This window comes from Taurulus bubalis (genome assembly GCF_910589615.1).
Source record: "Taurulus bubalis genome assembly, chromosome: 13".
NCBI classification, from domain to species: Eukaryota; Metazoa; Chordata; class Actinopteri; order Perciformes; family Cottidae; genus Taurulus; species Taurulus bubalis.
In genome coordinates this window covers 13,750,535-13,775,540 of record NC_136601.1, presented here as the reverse complement: position 1 = coordinate 13,775,540, position 25,006 = coordinate 13,750,535, and the positions used below count along the sequence as shown (strand labels likewise).

At 41.2% G+C, this 25,006-nt stretch overlaps 2 protein-coding genes across 3 annotated transcripts in view; one reads left to right on the top strand and one right to left on the bottom strand.

Annotated features, from left to right (window-relative positions):
* Nucleotides 1–25,006, bottom strand: part of dock2 (dedicator of cytokinesis 2) — an 86,964-nt gene that overhangs the window by 24,669 nt on the left and 37,289 nt on the right. For both annotated transcript variants that reach the window (XM_079228274.1, XM_079228275.1), the window contains exons 25-26: nucleotides 24,490–24,632; nucleotides 19,894–19,989 (exon numbers count right to left, since the gene is read on the bottom strand). In XM_079228274.1, the coding sequence (XP_079084400.1) occupies nucleotides 19,894–19,989; nucleotides 24,490–24,632 (239 nt within the window). The remainder of the gene's footprint in view (nucleotides 1–19,893; nucleotides 19,990–24,489; nucleotides 24,633–25,006) is intronic.
* On the top strand, nucleotides 9,302–17,803 carry insyn2b (inhibitory synaptic factor family member 2B; the record flags this gene model as incomplete). The annotated part of the gene is made up of 3 exons (XM_079229032.1): nucleotides 9,302–10,875; nucleotides 13,483–13,557; nucleotides 17,620–17,803. The coding sequence occupies 3 exons, from the start codon at nucleotides 9,302–9,304 to the stop codon at nucleotides 17,801–17,803; spliced, it is 1,833 nt and encodes a 610-aa protein (XP_079085158.1).

Genomic DNA, 25,006 nt, shown 5'->3' with positions numbered 1-25,006 from the left:
ACACACTGGCCAGAATTTGAATGGATGCACTGGTGATTGTATGGAAGCAAGCCACAGTGAGCCAACTGGATTAATGGACAAAATCCTAAGGTTTAGCCTCTGGACTCTGGAACCCTCCGCAAAAAACAAAAAATAAACAAAAATCCACAGTGACTGGCTTTGTTTGGGCGTCTTGTTTACTACAGACTCAGTAGCTTTGACAAAGGTGTCTATAGGAAGGCTGTTTATAGCAACAGTTTGGCTGCATATTTCTGTTTTAAATCACAGTGTGTATGTATATATATATATACATATATATATATATATATATATGTATATATATATATACACATATATATATATATATATATATATATATATATATATATATATATATATATATATATATGTGTGTATGTGTGTGTGTGTGTGTGTGTGTGTGTGTGTGTGTGGCAGGTGAGTAATCCTACCCATCTGTCACAGTAGGATTTGCTGCATATGATTACGTCTGTGTGCCTTTGTGTCCTGTTTGTGCATAGTGCTTATAGTGCTTATTTTGTGTGTTATACCATGCAACATCGAGTATAACTTTTGCTTTTAACAAGGAGTTCAAATGCTTCTGTCAATGTGCAATGTGTGTGTTCGTGTGTGTATGAGGGTGTGTTTGTGTGTCTGTTGCCCTATTGCTATTAAAAGCCTTTGAACCAATCGTGAGAGCAGCTAGTGTAGCTTTAATATGGGATTATATTGCAATAACCCTTCTCTTATACACTAATGCTGCCCCTTTACATCTGTGTGTGTGTGTGTGTGTGTGTGTGTGTGTGTGTGTGTGTGTGTGTGTGTGTGTGTGTGTGTGTGTGTGTGTGTGTGAGGGAGAGACAAGCAAATGTGTGCCGGACTCTACAAACGAGACAGTGTTACATGTGCATTTTTCTATTATATAACCTCACTAGTTAGTTTAATACAAAACTTAAAATGAAAGTTTGTGCGTATGCATGTGTGTCTGTGCTTGTGTGTCTGTATAACACTATCAAACAGTCTTTCATTGGCAAAGAAAAACACATCAAGTCAAGTCAAAAACAGAGTAAGGAAATAATCTGAGTTTTCTTTGTTATTTAGTTGAGTAATATTTAGTCATATTTAAAGATTTCTTTAGTTTGAATCACTTTAGAAATGTTAGAGAGGAAGGTCAGGTGTTTAATATATATATATAAATAAAAAAACAACATTGACTTTTCTCAGTTTTTGTCCTTGGATGAAAGAATGATGCAAAACCAATATAAGAAGGAATTTGAGTCAGTACAAATAGAATCTCTACAGATTCACATTTTTCCAATAAATGTGCATTTTTTTAATTTATTTTTTATTATCTTAATGTTTTCTTTTTCAATATGTAGTGTTGTATATTTGCTATAAGTCATAAACTGAGAGATACAAATCAAAATTGTAATTGTTTTGGCAAAATGTCTAAACTCTGTGTAAGATGTGCTTGCGAGATGTTTACATGTCTTGTATTAATATAATGCAGGCAGAGCTAACACGCATCTTGGAAAGAACTGCAGCATAGAAGGAGATCATTTGCAGGGTTATAATGCAAATTAGAGGCTAGGGAAACCCAATCAATAGGTTAGGACAATAAACGGCCTTGACTTTAATTACATCACTTTTCTCCTGAGAATGACGGCTGATGGAGAGAAAGACAGATAAAGGTTAAAGGAGATTGACAGGGAGACAGAGTCAGAGTCAGAAGGAATGGGCATACTTTCATATGCATCCTTGTGTGTGTCACTGACACTGTGAAAAGGGGATGAGATGTAGAGAAAAAGAAAAGGACTAGAAAGTCAGAAGGGCAGGGAGATGGATTAGGGAGGGAGGGCAGTGGGGGCAACAGGATGGAGAGATGAGAGGAGGAGAGATAGACTGGGGGTTAATGATGGAGAGATTGGATGGGATGTGTGGACAGGATGAGTGATATGGCAGAGAAGAGAAAGATGAGATAGAGGATAGAGAGAAGAGAGAGAAATGAGAGAGGGAAGAAAGGAGAAAAGGAGGGATAAAAATATGAGGTGACCAAAAAAGAAGGCTGAAAGAGAGATAGGGGTGTGCAGTTTAAGCAAAAATGCAAAACAGACTATACAGTATCACAATCTATTTGCACACTGATAAGATGTGTGTGTGTGTGTGTGTGTGTGTGTGTGTGTGTGTGTGTGTGTGTGTGTGTGTGTGTGTGTGTGTGTGTGTGTGTGCGCGTGCATCTGCAGTTCCTCGTCCAACTTAAATGCTTTGTTTTCCCCTGATGGCTCACAGGATCTAGTTTTCCACTTTATCGTGTTTATCTCTGATTATCAAATATTTGTTGACAAATCTCATAAATATTCAGTTTGATATTGGTTGCTCAGCTAACCCACGATCCTCTCACCAAAAAAAAAACACACAAATAAATTCAGCCAGCAGATGGATTTGTCAATGATACACTCTTTGTCCATATCTCACCCCTATACTTGTTACAGGTACCTGGTTGTAAATACACCTGCACCATGAAACCAAACAGAATCATTTGTTTCCCCTCTGAGGGCCCTATTTGTTCCCTCGTAAACAAGTAAGAAGGGTTAAAACTTTGAAGAAAAAAAAAGTTAAAGTTGGAATTGGATTTGTGGAAAAAGAGCCTAAAATAGGTATAAACACATCCTGAATCAATGAAATGATATGTGTGGAAGTGAGGTGAAGTACATCCACTGATCTTTGGATAGAATTCCTCAACATCTACTGATGTTCATGCATGCAAAGTGCAAGTGAAAAGACTCAAACCCTTTCTAATTAAGTCAAATGAATGTCATTGTTATCATTATTCCTCAAAGAAGCAGTGTTGGCTCACAAAAACGTAGACCTTATAGGGTGTCTCTGAACACATGACGGCAAAACTCATTCATGTTTAGAGTTGTTACATTTTCAAAAGTAAATCAAAGATGGTGGACCAGATTGGATCGTAAATACATCATGAACACACAGTATAGCAGTGTGCGGTAGAGCAGTGGCTCCCAAAGTCGATGCCTTGAGGACAGGCCCTGGACGCCACAAGATGTATTATATTGTACATTTATGGTGCCGTTTTACAGTTTTAAAACTTTCAAAAGAGCTAATGACTTGATATCCTCACGTAGTAACACAACATGCTTTCCTGCTTGGGAGATTCTCAGGAGCTCAGCAGGTCAGAAAAATAGAGCCAGTCAGAGCTTGCGATGATAAGATTTGACACAGTGAACAGAACTCAAAGAAATGATGATATATCTCAGCCCTCAGGAGTAAAGTCAGACTGGCCACTACTTGGCTTCTCAGACGAGGGATATCTATCATTGTCCGATTCACTGGTATTCCCAACATCATGTGTGTGTGTGTGTGTCGTGGCTCTCTTTTCTCAGCTACACGAGAACAAAACAAGAAACCAGTGCGGTCAAAACCTGCAGGTTGTGTTCTCTCTCCACATCAACAGCAGGCTAGCATCTCCTATTAAAATGCCTGCAACCTTTTTAGTTTAGTTTTTTTAAAATCTGTCCTTATACAACCGAACAATGAGCTGGATTTAATTTAGGAGAAACACATTAAACATGTTAGTGTATTTAATTGGATTCAAGGTTTTTATCCTTCACAATAAAAGCCCCAGACACATACACCCAGAACACTGCTTCCTAGAGAACTGTTAAAGTAGCTCATTAAATATGTATCTATTATAATATTGCATCTGAAACTGTTAAAACCGATGAGTATCTTTGTAGGCTACATATATATATATATATATATATATATATATATATATATATATATATATATATATATATATATATATATATATATATATTTGATATAACATGACAGACATATGCAGTGGTCTTAAACTTTGGGATCCATCACTGTAGAGCACAGTCCTTTCTATTATTCCATTAAGTTGTGTGTTTCCATGTTGTTATTGTGTGCACACGCTGCCTTGAAGTGACACTTGAGTGTCTTACTATCAGCGAGGCACACACAATCTGCCCGACACAATGCTTCAATGAGAACTAAACTTGGATTATGCAGGGCTGGCCGAGATACTTGGCTTTTGAGAGATAAACATTCGCCTTTGTGGCTCTTCAGTTGAAATGCTGATTAAAGTGCACTGTCCCTGAAAAATACAGTTGAACCCAATTAAAATGCACAACAAAACACTGCAGAAAGCTGAGCAGGTTTTGGGTTGTTTTGATCATCATTACTGGATCCCTCCTAATGTCTGAAGTGCAGTGATACATATTAAACTTTACCATGGCACTTGCGAAAAGGTGAACCCAATTATGTATAGAAAAAAGAAAAAAAAGGTGAAATGTGCATACTGTATACCTGCAATGCAGCATGCAAATACCGGACACACAATATAAAATGATGACTAACAAAGTATTTGTTACTGCTACTTCCATCAGGTCACTCTACTTATTACACAGACATGTAGAACATTAGAGATAAAACACAAGCTGCCATACATAAGAGGATTCTCAGTAATTCGAAAGACTTTCCTTTCGACCGTGTTCGTTCAGGTAAAGCAGAGCAGTCGTACCTGTATTGAGCTGTTCAGTCCATCTGACCTGTCTGACAGCTCGCCTGCTGATCTCACCAGCAGTCTTTTTCAGCCATCAATCAAAACAAGTCGGAGAGTAGGTCTTAATAATTTAACGGCTCACACCGTTACTCAGTTGATTGTTGTGACTTCGGTGCTGACATCACACCAGCTTCTTGCTACAACTATTAATTAAAAAATATCTATGCATGCTGTCTTTTAATTATTGCAGATTTTGAGCTTTAATTCATATTATGGAAATATAAGATGTGTTGCAATAACTCTTGTGCACGTATTCACATTGATTCGGGGAGTGCCCTCAAGAGTATAGGGCCTTGTTTCTGACAGGCAAAAATGTTGCAATAAATTATCCTAAATTCTTTTCACCAATATAGATAAATACAATTCTAAGAAATGCTTTGAGCCCAGACAGCAGAGGAAAAAAAACCTGACTACACTACCCAAAATGCAATGTGCGCCCTGTCTCTAAGGGCAAATAAAGAGCTGCGTTTGTTCTGGTGGTGGGTGGGCGAGAGACAGTGAGTGAGAAAAGCAATGCAATTACAGAGCAGTAAAGCGAGTCTCAGTCCCTCTAAAACACACACACACACGTCAATCGGCAGTTGAAAGATGAGGCTCACCTTGAAACGACAGGGGACTAGACTCGCTGGAGCATTCAGTGCTCTGTTACCACTGCAAAGGCGTGGGTACACACACACACACACACACACACACACACACACACACACACACACACACACTGCCTGAACAATTCTTGAACATCCCAAATCCACCAACTGGTAAATTAAACTTGTTGCATGTAAACAGATTTCATAAAAAGCTGTACGCTGTCAGGAAACTCCCTCCTGTTTAAAGGCTCTGTGTGTGTGTGTGTGTGTGTGTGTGTGTGTGTGTGTGTGTGTGTGTGTGTGTGTGTGTGTGTGTGTGTGTGTGTGTGTGTTAACAGATGCTCAAGCACACTTGCAGTGCATATTGATTACTAGCAAGCAGTGTGTACGGCTTCCCACATCTTCCTCCCTTTTAATGTCTGTGTCTTCATGGCACCCTTCCGTCTCTGCCATGCTCCTCTCTTTATTCTTTCACCAAACACTTTTGGTGAAATAATAAAATATAAAATAAGCCTCTTCCTCTCACTCACTCACATGCTCACGCATTACTTTCATCTCGTCTGTGATCCGTCTCCATCTGTTCGCCCCCCTTATCCCTTCAACACCTTTCGGCACCGCTCGGTGCTGCTGTCTCTCCCCTATTCTCCTCTTTTGTCGCCTCCCCTTCATCACCTCAGGCAACAGAGTCCCCTCCCATTCTCCTCCCTGCTCATTTTGCCCAGCCAGAGGTGTGATGTGGGCGAGAGTTTAAGATTAAATATAGAGAAAGAGGGGAGAGAGAAACACACAGTGAATCAAAGACAGCATGACATAAATGTAAAAGGGGGCGGTGAGTGGGAAAAGTGTGACAGCAAACGCAGGTAACGATGAAAGCAAAGACGACAAGAGGTCTCCAATAGGATAGAAACTGACTTCTGAGGATATGGTGCCACTTTCTGCCTGACAGCCTGCAGGTCAGTGGTGAAGAGTTAGCCTTCAGATGGTCGGCACACACACAAACATGCACTCCACACACACACACACACACACACACACACACACACACACACACACACACACACACACACACACACACATATAGGTGGTGACAGCGAGGAGAGAGAGAGAGAGAGAGAGAGAGAGAGAGAGAGAGAGAGAGAGAGAGTTAGTCTGTTATGGCTGCTGGTGGAAAGACAAATGCTTGGAAATGAGCTGCAGTGAAATTACCTTCAATTGACTCAGTCTGAATCCTCCCAAGGCAAACTGCTTGACAACACATAAACACACTCAAACATGCACATCTGCAGTCCTCACGCACACCATCGCACACACAAACACTGGCGCTCTCAATATTTAAAAGTATTCTTGCAAACAACTCATCTCAGTCCCTTTCTGGCTGCAGCCTGTTTTGCCAATATATTTCACACACACACACACACACACACACACACACACACACACACACACACACACACACACACACACACACACACACACACACACACACACACACACACACACACACACACACACACCTCAAAGGATGTGTGAACTCTGGGTCAAGACCTCTGGGATTTCCAGGACCATTTTTTTTTTACCACAGTTACCGTGGCAACCACTCAAACAGTCTATCTCCCATGCAATGTATGTCCTTGAGCCAAACACACTGTTGAGACATTCAAATAAACAGCAGCAATATGTCGTTGAAGTGTAAATCCTTTGATATATATATATATAGTGCCTTACGTAAAGCGCTTACGTTCCCAAGCTCTGCTGGCGGTCAGTGAAGCTCTCGAGCACAACTGTGTCCCAGGAACTTTGTCATGAGCCCTAACGACACAGTACTGTGTGAATCAGGGAAAGTTCCATAAACTAGAGATACACACTGAGAAGATTCTAAATTTAAACTGTTCCCCTTTCTATACAGCTGTCCATAGGCAGGGCCACCAGCATAATGAACTGTATTCACTCAATTTTAATAATTCATGAAATAAATGAAAACTGAAATTCCGAAGAGATCGACCAAATTAATTACAGTTGCTGTTAGGGGAAAAAAAGAAATAAAATCGCTAAAATGCCCATTTTTATTCAGCTCATACTGTCAAAACAGCATGTGACGTATGGTTTAAAAATGAGTCAGCTCGTGAGAATACATCTCTAACCGCTAGGCCACGACTGAAAGGCCCATTTCTAAAACTTCTGGAAACCTTGAGCATGAATCCGATGTCAGCATTTGCTTTTGAGATAAGCCTTTTACTGGATTTCTCAGTAATCTCAATATTTCATTTATTTAAAAAAACAAACTCTACTGTTCCAACCTTGACCCTACAGCCAGGATCTGTGATGTTGCATCAGCTGGCAAAAAATAAGCCCTTTTTCTTCTCTGTGTGTGTGTGTGTGTGTGTGTGTGTGTGTGTGTGTGTGTGTGTGTGTGTGTGTGTGTGTGTGTGTGTGTGTGTGTGTGTGTGTGTGTGTGTATGTGTGTGGGTTTAATATCACACCTTGATTGCAATGAGAGGACAACTTGGACTTGCCTAATTTCATGCACAGATTATCTTTTGTGAACAGTTCTTTTTGCATCTGTTGGAAATCATAAATATTCAGGTATACTCAGCATATTGGCTCCCCGAATTGGGCAAGGGTCTGATTTAAATGGAAGTGCATAGAAATAAATTAGCTGCAACTTCTGATCTGGATGTACAATATGTCTTAAATGAATGCTTGTATTTTGTGCAGAGACACTTTGAAGTCACAAAGCAATCACATACGGTTTTGCTCTTGTTAAAGTATAACTTGTATTTACTAACGTGCAACCTCCATTTACTCTCTTATTTTGTCTTTTTTTCCCCTTGAAGTGTCGAGCCAATGTGTGCTTCTGCAATGACCCAATTTCGTCCTGAGGAAAAATCTGATATATTGCCCCAATTTTGTCAGCTAATCATAGTGTCATCATGCAAGTATTCTGAGTCAATTCTCTAGCGATTTGAAGTGAGTCAAACTTTAAATTTGACTACCCTTTCAAATATTTATAAAGCGTTGACCAAACATAATAATAAAAAAACAGAAGACACTTTGACATAACCTAGTTAGGCATTCAAATAAATGTTGTTATATATATATATATATATATATATACATATATATATATATATATATATATATATATATATATATATGTATATATATATATATATATATATAACGCTGAGTTTCAGCATCATGACTACCTCAATGAAACAATGTTGCAGAGTTTATCAATATGTTGAACTCATTAGACAGATTTCCAAACTGCTTTCATGAGAGATGTTGAGGGATGATGCATCATCAGTTTACTTACTGCTCTGGGAGGCAAACATAACCTCATTTGAAATGCGTCACGCTGTGTCATCACGTAATAAAAGACCACAACAACATCTGTAGTCCTAAATTCATAAGATGTAATGGCATAGCTCCTTTGGGTGTGCACAATTGTGTGACTATAGAGATATAAACTATTACCCTTCAGATATCCCTAGTTTATTTCTGTTCCCTCTGGAGAAACAGCTTGATGAGATTTAGAGTTGTGTCTCTGTAACTCCCACCCACCTGCTGGTCTAATAAGAGGTTGATAGAGTTCTATCGATCTGGTCACTCTGTGCATTCATTCGTGGTTGAAGCGTTTATATGGTGTTTTACGTGCCTAATGTCTGTGTCTTCTGACGTTCTTGCCAATCTAACATGTATTCCCTGTCTCCCTCTTTCTTCTGTCGTTTCTCTCATTCAGAGCCTCTCTCTTTTTCTCTCCCTCCAGAACAAACCCGCAATGCCCAGAGACTCCGTCCAACTCGTCATCTGTGCGCCATTGATTAGAGACTGAAGTCCAATCAGTAGTAGCTAATCTAGTAAGGAGGTCAGTAATAGAAGGACATTGAGAGTTTAACATCTTATTGGATATTGAATTCCTGTCTCCAGCTTTCACCTACAAACGCTCTCACACTGCCTCACAAACCCACTAATTCCTTTGGGTAAACAAAAGCTGGAAACATTCCGGGGATTTTATTGGATATAATCCTGCTGACGATAGCTAATGTCACTGCTTGCCTCCATCGTGTTCAGCTCGTCTGGGGGCTGAGCCAACCTGCAGAGGATTATGGGCAGGAGGGTGGCTGATCCAACCAATCCAGTGCCTGCGCTGGGGGTTCCCCTGGCAGGGGGGCGATGGGGGCCGCTGTGCAGTGTCGGGGTGCAAACATCTCCCGGACTGCGGACTATCCCCTCCATCAAACGACACGGCAGCCAACCAACCAACAAGCATCGGCCACTCACCATGGTGACAGACAAAACAACGACAGTGGAGACAGGCGGAGTTATCAGAAGTGACAGCAACAGTCTGCCAGTGTCCAAGGAGAGATCTCAGAACGAGATCAACAGCCTGACACAGGACGACATGGGGTCACAGGGGTCAGGCAGCGGAGTTTACTGCCAGATCAAAACTATAAACCCCAAAGACACAAGAGATAAACGGACAGCTCGGTATACAAATGGCAGTGTGGTGGCCTCTGATGCGGTAGGAGGGGTTTGCACTGAGGCCACAGAAGGCAAGGAGCCGACCCGAGAGAGGAGGAGGGTGCAGTCTCTGCGAGGGGAGGGCCATCGCTCGGTATTAAAGACCGGGAGTGTTTGTACGACCGTGCACGCCACCCCACCGCGGCCCTGTCGAGTGATGCCGACTTCCCCAGCCAGTCTTTGCGGGACATGTGGGAGGAGACGATCACAGATTACACCGTGCACAGGCGCATGTCGCAGGAAGGCTGTCAATCAAATACCAGCTAGCCAGACTTTACCTAATCCACCACGGAAACCCAACCAGTCAAGAAAAGAATCCGGTCCGGACTCTCAGCATTGCACCAAAAACACAGACACGGCAAACACCTCCACGAACGCATCAGTAAAGACTTCTCAAACGGCTGTCCCACAGCTGTCACACACGATACCAAAAACACACAGCTCCCATTCCAACCACACATCACACACCCAGAACAAAACAACAGAGTCAAAGCAGCAGACAAGGCCACATTCTGCAGACTTCAGTTATTACAAGGACTCAGCCACGCAAACAACTGACACACAATTGCACAACAACGCAGACAGGACCACAGCTACCACACATACACAGCGACCACACACCCCATCTGTAGAAGCAATGGAGCCACAATTGACTGACAAACACAAGAAGGATTTGGCTAATATCCAGCACGCTGACGAACACACGCACCAATACACATCAGTCCGTATCACTTCTAAACATCCAGCTCCTTCTCTTCACAGTGACTTAAAATCTACAGACACCCCACCTCTCCCACCAAAAAATTCTCCGAAACCCGCTCGTTCCAAACCGGCCACACCCGTAGCACAAACCAAAAACACTCAGGAGACCACAAACACACCGAAACAAACATCCTTAGAACGGATCATACTCAAGGACTACGCAAAACAGAAGAGCAAATCATTTGACGACCATACTCTGCCTTGCAAGACTCATATAAAAGCACAATGTAATGGGGCTCCATGGGGGCTGCTGGTTGGACCCGCAGGGAGTGCGCCACGCGGGCTGGAGAGGCAGTTGCAGAGCGTGGAAGAGAACCTACAATCCAATCAGGAGAAGATCAAAGTGCTTCTCAACGTCATTCAAGACCTGGAGAAGAACAAGGCCCTCAGCGAAGGGTGAGAGAGGAAAGCTAATGGGGGAGATAGCAGGAATGAAAAAAAAAAAAGATTGAGTATGTTGTGTGATATGAGACAAACCTAGAGGGTAAGACACCAAGACAAAGACTGAAAAGAGGGAGGCATGAAGATGAAAACAGAGATAAGAGTTGCAGAAAAAAAAGAAGATGCAGAGATATGCATTGCAATAGCGAGTGCTTCAGTTTGAGCATGAGAAAAAGATGAGAGGGTGTCAATGGAGAGCACTGAGACTAAGAGGAGAGTGTGTTTGAGTTTTTATAGCAATATATACCGACAGGCTTTAAAGTCTGACCAGTGGAGAATTGCTGTAGTGCATGTGTGTGTGTGTGTGTGTGTGTGTGTGTGTGTGTGTGTGTGTGTGTGTGTGTGTGTGTGTGTGTGTAGGTGTGTGTCTGTGTGAGATACCTGCCAGCCTGTAGTCAATGCTAGTAGATCCTTCCTCTGTTCCTTAAAGGGCATGTATTCCCCACAGTAACAGTGCCCCTAGAGACATCATATCTGCCCACCAAAGCAAACTAATCAATGATTTCTTTCTGCTAATTCATGTAGTGCGAAATTCTTCTCTCCTGCTCCACATCCATTGTTTCTCTCCTAAATTCCTTCATTTCAATCAACGGCCCATTCTTTCTTCGAGGCTCTTTAACCTGCTTCAAGCTATTCATCTCTTTCTCCGCCTCTGCTTTCACATCTATCTTTCCTCCATTCTTAATTAATACCTTTTTTTCTCCTCCTCTTTATTTATTTCTGCACCTCCAAGTGTGAATCATGTCTCTAACAAAAAGTAATTTCTTCTCTCACCATTTTGTGATATTTCCCCTTCTCTTTGCCCCGACAACCTGTCCATCACTCTCCCCATTATTTGTCACTATCGCTCACAATTATTTGCCTCCTCTCCCTTCTCCTCACCATTTCACCTTTACTGTCAGTAATTCTTCTCCTGTAGTTTATATTAGATGTATGTCTCCCCTCCTAACTCATAACCCATTTCTACCACCTCCTTCCAAATCACTCATACCATTGGTTGTTCTCCTCAGCACAGACAACCTAAAACAAGAGTTGTTCTGATATCGGGAAGGAACATTGTATTGGAGCATCTATTTACCGTTTTGCCTAATCTTCCCGATAATGATCAATCTTTCCCCACCGAAACACGCTCTTGCTTTTTACCTTGCTTCTTTCTGTTTAGGGTTAACAGATGTTTCTAGCTCCAGACTAATCCCTACCATATTACCTTTGAGAAATGCAATTATTGTGCAAGTTGCAAAATAAGGCTCCAAAACTGTGTAGCGTAGTGTACACACTGTCCTGCCGTGTGAGTCACTGTTAAAGAGTGTGCATGCATATTCTTCAGTGTGTGTGTGTGTGTGTGTGTGTGTGTGTGTTTACATGCCTCATGATAAGTAAATGACAAAAAAGTGTAAAGAGTCAGGCAAAAGAGAAAGGGAGAGACAGAGAGAGGGAGTAATTGAGAGATAAAGACATAAAGAGTGAGTAAGAGAACCAGCGAGGAAGAGGGTCTACATGTATCTGATGCTGTGCCAGAAATGAAAGCACTTTAAGTGGGCCGCTGTGATAAAAATGTCGGCAGAGCTAAGAGGTTGTTGCTGTGCTCAGCTCCTTGTTTTATTTTCTCTTCCGAAGCAAATAGTAGTCTTTTCTTGTGCTATTTGTCTTTGATAAAGACTGGTAGGGGAGAAAAACATATTAAGCCAGTAACACGGTCTCCCTCTATGTAATTAAATGTCTATTTTAGCAACATAAATCAGCTACTTTCTGATATAAACAGTTCAGTAAAAGGGCAGCCAACATTTCTTGGCAAAATAAAGCGTTCAAATGAAATAGCAGTCAGCATGAGCTTGTCAGATGTTTTTCAAGTCTTAGGCTCAGGTTCTGTCATCTTGTTCAACCTTGACAACACGGTTTGCATGTGTTTTTATGATATTTATTTTTTCACGCACACCATATTTTTAAATATCTAGAATAAAATATACAAATATTTAATTCATTGAACACTATGCTTATGATATTTGTGTCATGTGATGTTTGGCTCCCAATTAAACCTAGCTACACTGTCGCTGCGCACAGTGCTTGGTGGCTCATTTCACATGTCTGCAATGCCAAACAGGCCACCCACCAGGACTATTTAGGTGAAGTCCTGAATTGTCCTGTTGTACTACCGTACATTGCATGCCCTAAACATCACAAGCTATTTTGGGCCCTTTGACAACCCCCAGAAAAAAAACACCTGATGTTGCCGCAGAGGGACCAATACAAACTGTGACACCAGCAGTCAAGAGAGCGAGACTCTTTCCAGTAAAGAAAAGCAAGCCTGTTGTTAGTGCAAATCTTCCTCTGCTGTTGAACATCAGCATACAATGTTAGGTCTAAATAAATTAAAGATTTCAGTGGGAGATACCAAAAACTGACATAAATTAATCAAGAGAAATATGTTCTCAAAGATGTCAACTCTATGGCAACACAATATCATTCTTAAAAATAAAGGTATCTGTATCAGATGTGGAGGTGTGTTCAATTAAACTTCATCTGCAAGTGTGTGTGAATGTTTTACATGTGTTGTTTCTGCAGTCGCAGCTCATACAGAACTGGTCAGGACATTAACAACTGCCCGACCTGCCAAAAGACAGCCTGCATCATCTACAGGTAACCTGATCAAGATAATGAGCTTACCGCATTACATAACCCAACAATGACAACTCATTCTTTCCTGCAGCGGAATAAACAGCCCTGAAACTTTTCAGAGATAACTATATGACTTTTGTAGCCTTAAAAATGTTGCATTTCACATTGTTTTTCTCACAGCTTTTCCACGTTTTTCCACTTATTCAGCATTTTCCTTCATCATTTTATTTTTCATTAGTCTTTCTTCATGGTATCCTGCTGTCTTTGCCCTTTTCCCCCACTCTGATAATTGTGCTACTCATACAATATATCCCTATTATAGGAAAAATGCGAGACTCTGAGTGATCCGCCTCATCAATATTGAAAGAGATTAGACAAGGATGCTCTCTCCAGGAAAGTTATTTACACATAAAAGAATCTTCCGCGCAAACAAGCAAATTAATTCAGCACCTAAATGATGCGTCTTTCCCATCCCAGTCGTCCCTCGGGTGTGTGACCTAAATAAGTAATTGCATTCTTAGATCCTCTGAATTTCACAGAGCTGCAACCTCACAATCTGATACCACATACTGTAGTTAAATTCTCCCATCACCACATCCCATCCCTCTCTTATTCTAATCATCTCATGCCTACTCAAGCAATCTCTCTCTCATCTCTAACTTTCAATCAAACTGGTTTCCTCTGTACAGCCTTGCCTCATTCCATCTCTCAAATGTCAAAGCTATACACACCTGTGACCCACTCCCACCCAACCTCCAGGACTCTGCACTGTTTGCACACAGGCTGGAAATGTGTGGTTTCACATATACAGTAGCTCCCTGGAGAACACGGAAACAGAAAAGGAAAATATTTACATGCTGTAACTGGAATAATCCGGCATTAAAACCTCTTTTTAGTCCAACACTTTTGTGTGGGCACATATCAGACTAAAGTTATGCTTAAAGCTAAATCTACTTGTTAACAATCATAAATATAGATAAAGCTCTCTTGCAGGCCACAGGGGATGAAGACACATTTTACAAGGACTTTATATCTAGTTCTCTCAAACTCAGCAGCCGCACATGTATCCCTCCTTTAATTTCACTTTCCATAACTTTGTTGTTTAATCTCTCCATCTCTTCACACACTTCTCAAACCCACTCCTCCCATTGATCTTAATTAACACGGCAGGATCCTTGGCCAAGTAATAATGAACTCCAAGGGGAAATGACTGCCACATGGTAACATACCATACCATCCATATACCCATACAGATATACACAGATGGGAATACACAAATCTCTCTGAAGTGAACAAACTTTCCCTACTTTACAGAGTCATATGCCAGCATAGACAAACAAAGATGAAAAACCCACTGTTTGCATTACAACAGAAATTGCTCACACAAAGCCTTATTCTGGTCATTCTTAAAATAGTCTGTTCTTCAAGATGCATTTCCTCACATGAACATGATTGAACTGAATTTTGAATAAGCAAGAGAAAAGCATCAAAGCACTGAATATGTATGTATGTATAGTATAGATTTTTAAGATAAGATAGATAAATCTTTAAGGGCCCAGGGCTTCCCGAATCTGAAGACTGTGTTGCTGTTTGCTACTCACATCAATTTCATCCAATTTGGAGATTTTCTTTCATGCTCCACTTTCCCTTTGTTTGTTTTGCACACATGTACTGTAAATATAATCATGCATACACACATGCTAATTAATCCAACAATAAGGGGAATCAGCTTTTATTAGGAACATCTGTGCAAGCTTGTCATATGCTTGCAAATACACACTCATGCATTCCGTCAAACAAAGAAATGTACATACCTCACGCTATTTAAAGGATACTAATGACTTGGACAGATATGTGTAATCATATTCCTTCTCATATATTAGTATGAGTTTCTTACAAAACACATTATACAAGCAGAAAACATTTCCAGTGGCTCGCTGTGACAAACACACAAAAGTCACAATCTCCATTTGTTTGATTGGACAGCTTTATCACACCCACAAAGAGGATTCTGGGTAAAGAGGGCGACAGATATGGAAAGAGAGACACACAAGCAGAAGATGAATTACTTGTGAATTACTTGACTGACAAATCCATCTTAATGAATTGTGGTGAAAAAATTAGTTTTGATGTGGGCTGGTTGCCTGAAGATGTTTTGCCATTGTCGGTCCTTATTAATCTGCATGCTGAGAGACAAGGGGAAGAAGAACTTTTGACAGCCTCTCTGTTTTTCTCCCAATGCTGAAACAGCTCAAATACAAACACACAAAGAGACATATGTACGTACTTATACACACACCTACCGTAACAGTTCTGCAGTTCTCCTTCCCATACACACAGCTAATATGTAAGAGATATGACATGCAACACATAAACCGCAAGCCTGTCAACTACATGACTGACATTCACCCTCACTTAGACTAAAAAGTAAAGGATAAAAAATGTAACAGGTTTTCACGAGGATAGAAGCAACAATAACACACAGTCATGCACAAAGTTGTGAAGACGTGGAAGATGACAGCTTGCACACCAAATTAAGAGCAGCAGCTTTTACCATTGTGCTTGCAACCCCATGAACAACAGTGAGAGGTAAATGGTTAGAGAGGATGGAAAAAGGGGGAGGTTGAAACCTAGTGAAGTGTGTGGGTAAAGAGAGACCCGACAAAGAAAAGTACTCTGCTCTCAAACATAAATTCAGTCGATGTTGGACAGGGTCACCACTTTATCTTTCCTTATAGGTTGTGTGTGTGTGCATGTCTGTGTAGTGATACAGTAGTTAGTACATCCACTTTATCATTTATTCATGGTAGCCATCTCCCTTCCTCTTTGCCCATCGGAGCTTTTACTTCCTACTCTATTCACTCGTTCCCTCGCTCCTTCCATGCCTGTGGTCCTTCTCGGGGAGCCGAGACCTTTCTGCCCTCCTCTACTCGTCTCTGGTAGCACTCATCCTCTCCTCCTTCACCTCCCTCTGTCTCTTTGTTTCTCTCTTTTATGACCTACTCTGTTCTGTTTAATTTGAGCTTGCCTTTCTTTCATTTATGCATCCCTCCATATCCCAAAGGAGAGTAAGCGTCTTTCCTCTCCCCATGGGCTTGTTGTGGAAGATGCACACGTTGGGTATCAAGGGAGGACATATGTGTTTGTACAGCATGTGTGTGTGATGTGTGTGTGTGTGTGTGTGTGTGTGTGTGTGTGTGTGTGTGTGTGTGTTGGGATGTTGGAATAGGGGAGGGTGGGTTGTTGTCTTTGCTCTCCTTGCCTCATCATGTGGCTCATTACCTCCAGATGCCGGTCCCTATGCAGCTCCGCCCCTATAATCCAACTCGACACACGTTTTTTTTTACACACAAAAACACACTTACCAAAAGGAGAGAGAAACTCAAAGTCTACTACACTATGACCCGAAGTGGTGGGCACTTCAGAGAGATGGTGAGAAAAAGAGCACGAGTGAGAGCAGAGTAGAGAGGGGGGATGACAGAAGCATAGAAAAAGAAAGCCAAGAGGGTCTGCTTTGAACATATCAGAGGGGAAAAAAAAAAGTTCCTTCCTTTAGCTCCTCCATTTTGCAAATGCTCCCCTCCTTTCCTTTGCTCTCCTCCCCTTCCCACTCTCTTTTTCCTTCTTCTTCCACACCTCTCGTCTCACCACCCTGTGATCCATCGGTGCATGAAGCACAGAAGAATACTATGGATGTGAAATGAGCTGAGTTGAGGCCTGTGTGAAAGTATGTGTGTGTGCAGAAGGTGCATATATCAGAGTTAAGAACACACCATGAGTTCACACCTGCATAAAAAGCTGCACTATCCGTAAGTACAACCTAGCATTTTGGGATACACTTTACATTTCGATGTCACGAAAACTCCTTCGCTCAACTTTCTCTCAATCCCTCTTTCTAATCTCTTTTTCTGCACAGTAAACTTCCAACTGTAGTCACATCCTTCTGTTCATCCTCCTCCCATATCTCTTGAAAAATGAGCTATGAATACATGTGACTTGTTTAACACCACCCAAACCTCTCAGTTGTGCTCCCGCTGCCTCTCCCTTATCCTTATCACTGCTCTCCCTTTCTTTCCTCTCCAGTGTAGAGCATGATTTCCGACAGCAGGAGGGACGTTTCCAGGGGGTTATGGAGGCCTTGGAGGGGGAGTACGATGTGCCTACACCCACTCTGACCAAGCCCTCGTCAGCACCTTCCTCCTCCAGCCGGCCCAGCACCAAGGCCCGTGTCAAGAAACTCCGCAAGAAGTGTTTCTGGTGGCTGTAAGATTTAGAAAAACAACATCCTTTCGAGGCATATGGCATATGGGTGGTGATTCTGTTTTAGGAGACCATAGGCCCCACCGTTTTGAAATAAAGCATCTCATGGGCCTGTTGGTGAGTGGTGGGTTTAGGTGTCATTAAATCAGTGGTGGCATCCTGTGCATCCCTGTAAATGGCACTTCTTCCGCAGCAATCCATCCTCACCAGGTAACCAAGTAGAGAAAGAAGGAATGCACTAAAGATGGAAAACAGGACCAAAGGAGCAGCTGAATTTTCATTTCTGATATATCTCAGAGGAATATTGAGAACAAGATCAGCATGGATTTCTCTCTGCGGGAACCAGACTTCAGCGGCTTGTGATTCACTTTTGACTGTGAGGATACCATTTCCCCATAAAAATGATGTAACAGAGAGATGAAGCATTGACACTTTGGACGACAGACACGCAAATTGTTTTTGTCACTTGGTTGAGTGGCTGTCTAGACGGATGGACAGATGTATGAACAAATTGAAGCCAAGATGGATTCACGCTACAGCTGGGAATGAATCCTCACAACACTGTTGGCTAATTCACAGCCATTAGCAGAGGGATCAGAACAATTCAAAACTAACTAATCGGAATACTGTGTCTTTGGACAGCTTGACAGGCACAATTTTAATGTAGCAACAACTGAAGAGCTAAAGAGGATATGAGTGGAAAATAATCCGATGAGCTCTCTGGAAACAAAGAGACAGCTTGCTGGATGGATATCAGGGTTTTGGAGAGCAGTGGAGAGTGTTAAGACTGTGTTTAGAATACATTAAGAGACAATGTGATAGGCAGCTGATCACAGACTGACAGGGCGTGTCAGATGATTCAAAATTATGTCAACACTGTCTGGCAGAATGATTGATTCTCTCCTTTATTACCATTCAAAACAGAAGTGTTTTGCTGTAAGCTCAATCTAGTTTCAAGGATTTTCACGCACATGTGTGCATACAAACACATGTACAAATAGCATACACTTATAGGTACTAACACACGTGCAGTAAACTCACTGAAACACAAGCAAGTACTCCCCACACACACACACACACTTGTAAACCAACGCAAACTAGGGGTAGGCCAGTTATCACTCCACAGTTAGTTATTGGCCTGTATTCATGTTTCAACATTGTATCAATAGTTGTAAAGCCTTAGCTAATGAGGCCCCGATACATTATGTTTGAATTCATTTGATACTAGCTGATTATGTCTGAAGTCTTTAAGTTTAAATTGCACAAATTGTGCAGAGGAATGCTCTGTTGTCGTGCAACATATGGAAAGGCCTCCATCATCAGTTTCATGCAATCTAGCACCCACTAACTGTGACTGTCTGCAGTTCCACAGTCTGCACTTTTTAAAAGTTATTGCACAACAACATACATCACCGTGTTCACATTCAATATATCCTAAATAATCATTTCCATATCTATTTAGCACAGGCCACACTGACACTGCTAGCTGTTTCATAAAGCTACAATAGATGTTCAAAACATCAAAAATGTATGTTAAAAACATACGTAACACGTCTTACCAAAATGTACAGAAGAAAAGTCTTTATATTTTGTCAGGTCAAGGTATGTTATCCTATTTCTACAATTAGTAGAAGAATATGGTATTTAATATTGACAGACTTGTCTTTTAGCAGACATTCTGATTGAATCTATCCCTGTTGCAAACTAAATAATTTTGCACACACATAAAAACACCATTGCACAATGCTTAGTCCACAGCAGCTCAGAGTTTAACCACTAAGTTGTTTCTGGCTGACAAGTTGCCACCAATTAGAATCCTGGATGACACCACACATACTAATTAACCCAAACTGTGTGTGAGCTCCCATGATGCCCCCATCTTCCTGATCTTCCTCTTGTATGTGCAATAAAGGTGTGTATTTTAAACAAAATATGCTGGTGTTGATATACGTTGTGTTTCAGAAAGAAGTGAATGCGGGGTTGGCATTCTAATCTACTTTAAACACTGGTGAAAAAGACAAGAAAGAAGGTTCTGCAATGCTTGACTCATGGTAAGTCCGGCATCTACGGCACTAATGCAAAGTTGCATGTACTTACGATGAGAGCATGCTCGCGTCCCATTGTGATGACGGTCCGGTTGATGATCCTTAACAGAGACACCACAATGTCCTGGATATGTTGAAATGTGTCCCCCTAAAAAGATAGACAGAGAGCAGAGCAAGAGAAAGAGAAAGTCAGAGAAGGATGGAGAGAAAAAAATAAACAAAAGACTGTTAGAATTTCTCAGGTGTAAACGCACACAGAAACACACACAGATGCAGACGGTTCTGGTCATCAGCAACCACTCAGGCATAACGCTAGCGCTGCTCTGACAACCATCTCAGAACTTTTTTCTCGACAAAACTTTGGAGATTCGTCAGCTTTTGTTTCTTGAGCTGTTTTCCCTCCTACGAACTCTCCTCACTGAGAAAACAACCAAGTTTGCAAACACAGTCCAAAGCTCCACTGGGGCTCTGAATGGATGATTGGCAGATCAAATGAAACAAGAAAGAGAATAAAGTGTTTTGCATCTGAAATCTAAAGTCTGTTCGCCGTTCAAAGATTGAGCCTCACCAGAACATTCAGTTAATCACCTTCAGTGTGGACATTTGAACCTCAAAGTCACGTGGATGTGGATTGTTTTTGTGCAGACCTGCATTCGTATTCCTATCTTTCCCTTTGAAGACACTTTTCTGTCATCTTTCTTTTTCTCCATCTGGCCAGAGGCAAACAAGGGGGGTGAGATGCATCGAGTCTGTGTTCACACCAGTTCCTGTTTCAAATACTTCAAATGTCAGGAAATCTAATATCAATAAAATACCATGTCAATTGCATGGCAGAGCTGTTAGACTTTAAGACCAGAACATTTTGGTTGTTTCACCTATTGAAAGCTTTCTTCTTCTTTTTTGGTAGAAGATAGAGATACATTTTCTGTCATGGGATGTAATTGTATAGCATAATCATATTTTCTGAGTAAACTGTGTTGATATAAAAAAAAGTTCAAATCTTGTGAAATCGTATCAAATCTTACATAAAATATGTCATAAACATACTGATAAATAATATCAATATATGAAGCTATAATTATCACTAAAGGTGCTTAAGAAACGCTTAAACATCTTTAGATCTGAATATGATGACCCAACAAGAAGGATGTTCTCTTCATTTTGTTGAGCAATATTCTTCAGATGTATTGCTCTGCTGTGCTTGAACCTTTTCAGCAATCATTCATCTGTATTACTTTGACATTGGACATGCAGAAGCCTATTAATAGATGATGAAAGAAAAGCCTTTAATGGTATAACATCTCAGACATTGCAGTAGCTAATAAGGCAACAAAAGAAATACAATTGTTTGATGACCTGTGTGGACTGCAAGTTAAGAGAAATTAGGTCTGACGCATGACACATTGAAATAGCACAAAATCCTTTCTCAATAAGCATCTGTATCCATGGGCAGACGACCACACACACACACACACACACACACACACACACACACACACACACACACACACACACACACACACACACACACACACACACACACACACACACACACACACACACACACACAGGAAGCTGACTCAGACTTGCCTGAGGTAACTCACTAGTGAAGTATCTGCTGCATCCAAACACACCTTAGCAAAAAGACTACAGGGAGCATCTGTGTGTATGTGCGTGTGCGTGTGCATGTGCAACATTGTGAGTATAATCTGACCTAAATGTGTGTGTGTGTAATTATGTGTTCTTGTCTGATCAGTGAAGCATAAAAGCAAAGTTTGAAGGTCCGAAAAGAACAGAAGGAAAGTACTCTCTCTTTTGCACGTATGTGCATGTGTGTACATGTGTGTGCTGACCTGATGGCAGATGATTTGAAAGACGAAAATCAGGGAGGCAAGATTAAACCACATGAAATGCACCACAGCCACAGCCCACATAGATAAACAACTGTACACTTCTGCTTGGAGCCCCCAAAACAACACTGTAAAACACACGTAGTTAGGTTGAGGCGCATCTGTTGATCCTAAATAAGACAACGATTGACAATAGACACCAGAGGAAAGCAACCAAAAATAATGCACAATTATTCAAAATCAGCCTGGGAACATTTACATACGCCTGCCACATGTCCACTCTGTCAACAAATCGATACACATTTCCAGAATGGTATTTGATTTTGGCTAATTTCAGTAGCTATGTCTTGTGAAATACATTTGCAGCTAGAATATAGAAGACAAGAGGTGAGTCACAACGCTCTTCCTTCCTTCCAAACTGAAGCCAGACTGGTTTATCATCTCTACCGGCAACGTGATGTGAAAAAAAACCTATTGTTTTGTTTGGCAGTCATGTGTTCTTGTCTATGACTGTGTGCATCGTCTCTTTATCTCACACACACACACACACACACACACACACACACACACACACACACACACACAAACACACACACACACACACACACACACACACAAGCATCTGTCTATTGCAGAGTCATCTCTTCCATCTCCGCTTCTCTTTCTTCATCTCTCTCCAGTTTGGAGACATCTGTGGTGCGAAAGACTTAATCAGGTACCACCCAGAGCGAGGAAGAGAGAGATGAAGAGATTGATGAAAAACAAAGAAGAAAATATGCAGAAAATAAGAGATGAAGTGCAAGGAGGTGACACAATCCGTCATCACCTCTTCCTCTAATTTCTATCTTTCCTGTGCCAATTTCAGTAGGTCATCTCTACAGCTCCCTGCATTGTTTTCTTATAAAATCCTTCCATCTTATTGTCTATGAAATAAAAGCATTAAGAAAAAAAAAAGCTGTGCAGCATATGAGTTATAAAGGTTACAAATCATTAAATCATTAAATATTGACAAGCTTGATCCTTACTTTTACAAGTTAGGTCTTTTTATTGAATTTTCAAAAGCTTTTGCCACAGTTAACCATGTAACCCTGGTTGAGACTCCACAATATTGTCTCATCTAGGCAAGCTGTAAGTTGTTTTACAAATGACGTGTCAGCTAGAACACAATGTTTCTAATTTACTGGGTCTTCCTCTTCCTTCCTCAGTGTATTAAAAGGCGTACCCTAGGGTTCCATACAAGGACCTCCATGGAGCCATCATTGGCATGAAACTATTTATTTTTGTGTGGAGAGTAGTGTAATTGTATCTCAATCCGTGTGTGCGCAATCAGATTTGTAAAGTCTAAAAAAAGGTCTCCAAAACAATCCAACTGCGGCACTAAAACACCGCACACTTAGGGTGTGGAGGAGCGTTGAGCAAAGGCGACGCAGAGGCGACGCAGAGGCGACGCTGGAAGCAGCGCTGCAGGCTGGAAGCAGAGCAACAGATGCAGACAGGAGCTGTGCAATGAGAAAATAAGCTAATAGGGAAAATTATAATACATGGAGTGTATTTATAAAATTATAAAATAGCTATAACTTTGTGATTCTGTTTAGGCCAGCAGTGAAGGCTTAGCTGGCCCTGACGGCCCACCACTGATGTATATACATACTATACATGTATATACATATATAATCTTGTCTGCACATGATTGTATTTGTATACCCGGCATGTCCTTTTGCTTTCTTTTTTGTATCATATTTACTCCACCACATGTATTACTACTCTCTCTTCTCTTATAGTCTCTCCTCCCTTGGCTCATGCTTCACTAGTGACAGCTCCAGAGCTGGAGAAAGCCACACCTTCACTTCAAAGACTAAGCAGGTTGTCAACAACTTTCAGGAGCAATTAAAAAGCCCTTCAGCTGGATACCGCTGATGTAATTGCTGTGTGTGTGTGTGTTTAGTTCAAGAGCAAACTGGATATGTTTCAATGAACTAACATGCAGCAACTAAATAAATTTGATTCCTATTGGTCACAGCCTGCTTCATTGCAAAACTTGAGGCAAAACAGCTAAAGGCTATTTACTTTGAGACTGGTTGCACTGCGTTGGCACAGAGATCAGACATAGCTCAAATTCATCCATTGAAAAGATAAAGGATATGTCTTATAATTCATGGGTTGGATCATTTTCACCCTAACACTTTCCCAATAACTAGAAATGTGTACTCAGTGAAGAGCAGACCTCCACCAGGTGGTTCTGCAAAGACCACTGCTGTACTGTTCATTAAATGCCGGGGGGGAGATACAAATGCTTTTAAAGAAAGTGCTATTGTGACCTGTTTACACTTTTAGGTATTAGATATTTAGAATGCAGATTGTGTCGACATAAAGTTTAAACTGGTGTTGTTTTTGCTTGCTCATGGCACTTGAGCTGCTCCTCAAAGGACCACTTAGTGTTTGATTGTGCTTTCCACTGGCATTTGATGATATCCGTCGAAACTGCAACAGTTACTGTGTTAATCTACAGATGATTTTGTATTGCTGTTTGCATACCGAGCAAAACTGCACAGACAACCTCGAAATCAAAGAAGTTGTAAATAATAATACACCAAAATTGGAACTTGTTATTAATCGAAGCTGGGATTGGCAGTTTGTCGTACTACAGTATATGCAAGAGCATGGACTAGGTTGTCAAAAACATAAACGTATGTTAACACAACACTGAATTTGAAATAGTCCCCCAGAATGCAATTCATTACCATGTGTGAGAATTGTCATTGTGCGTTCTTTACTACAAAATGTGCTGTGCGTCTCACCACGTTGTTCCTGCTCAGGACCTCCAGAATGTTGTTGAGCAGCTCCAGACTATTTCTCCTCTCATCGTGAGGCCCGTCAGCCATACTGGCCAGTGCCCCGCCCAGCTCCCGCAGCATCATGGGTAACAACACATCACGGCACTCTGTAGAGTAACAAAACCACATGTGGTTAAATATGACAGTCAGGTTTAATAAGCAAGGTTGTTGGAACAATTGGATAGTTTGAGAAACGGAATGCAAGAGTGATGTTTTATCTACATATTTTAGGCAAAGCCATAAAAGATCATAATGCCTTTCAGATGCATGAATACAAACATCATGTGATTTCTCTATGAAAAACATTTCAAACCCGAAACCCTGGACGCCTACATCAATTGGTGCAGCACCTGTGGAGACAGCTGCGCCCGCACAGCTTTGAGTAATGATGCCACTGCACCCAGAAGAAGAAATTCAACTCTAACCCCAGACTGCACAATTGAGTGATATCAATCACGTGACTATTTACAGTTCCATGCAG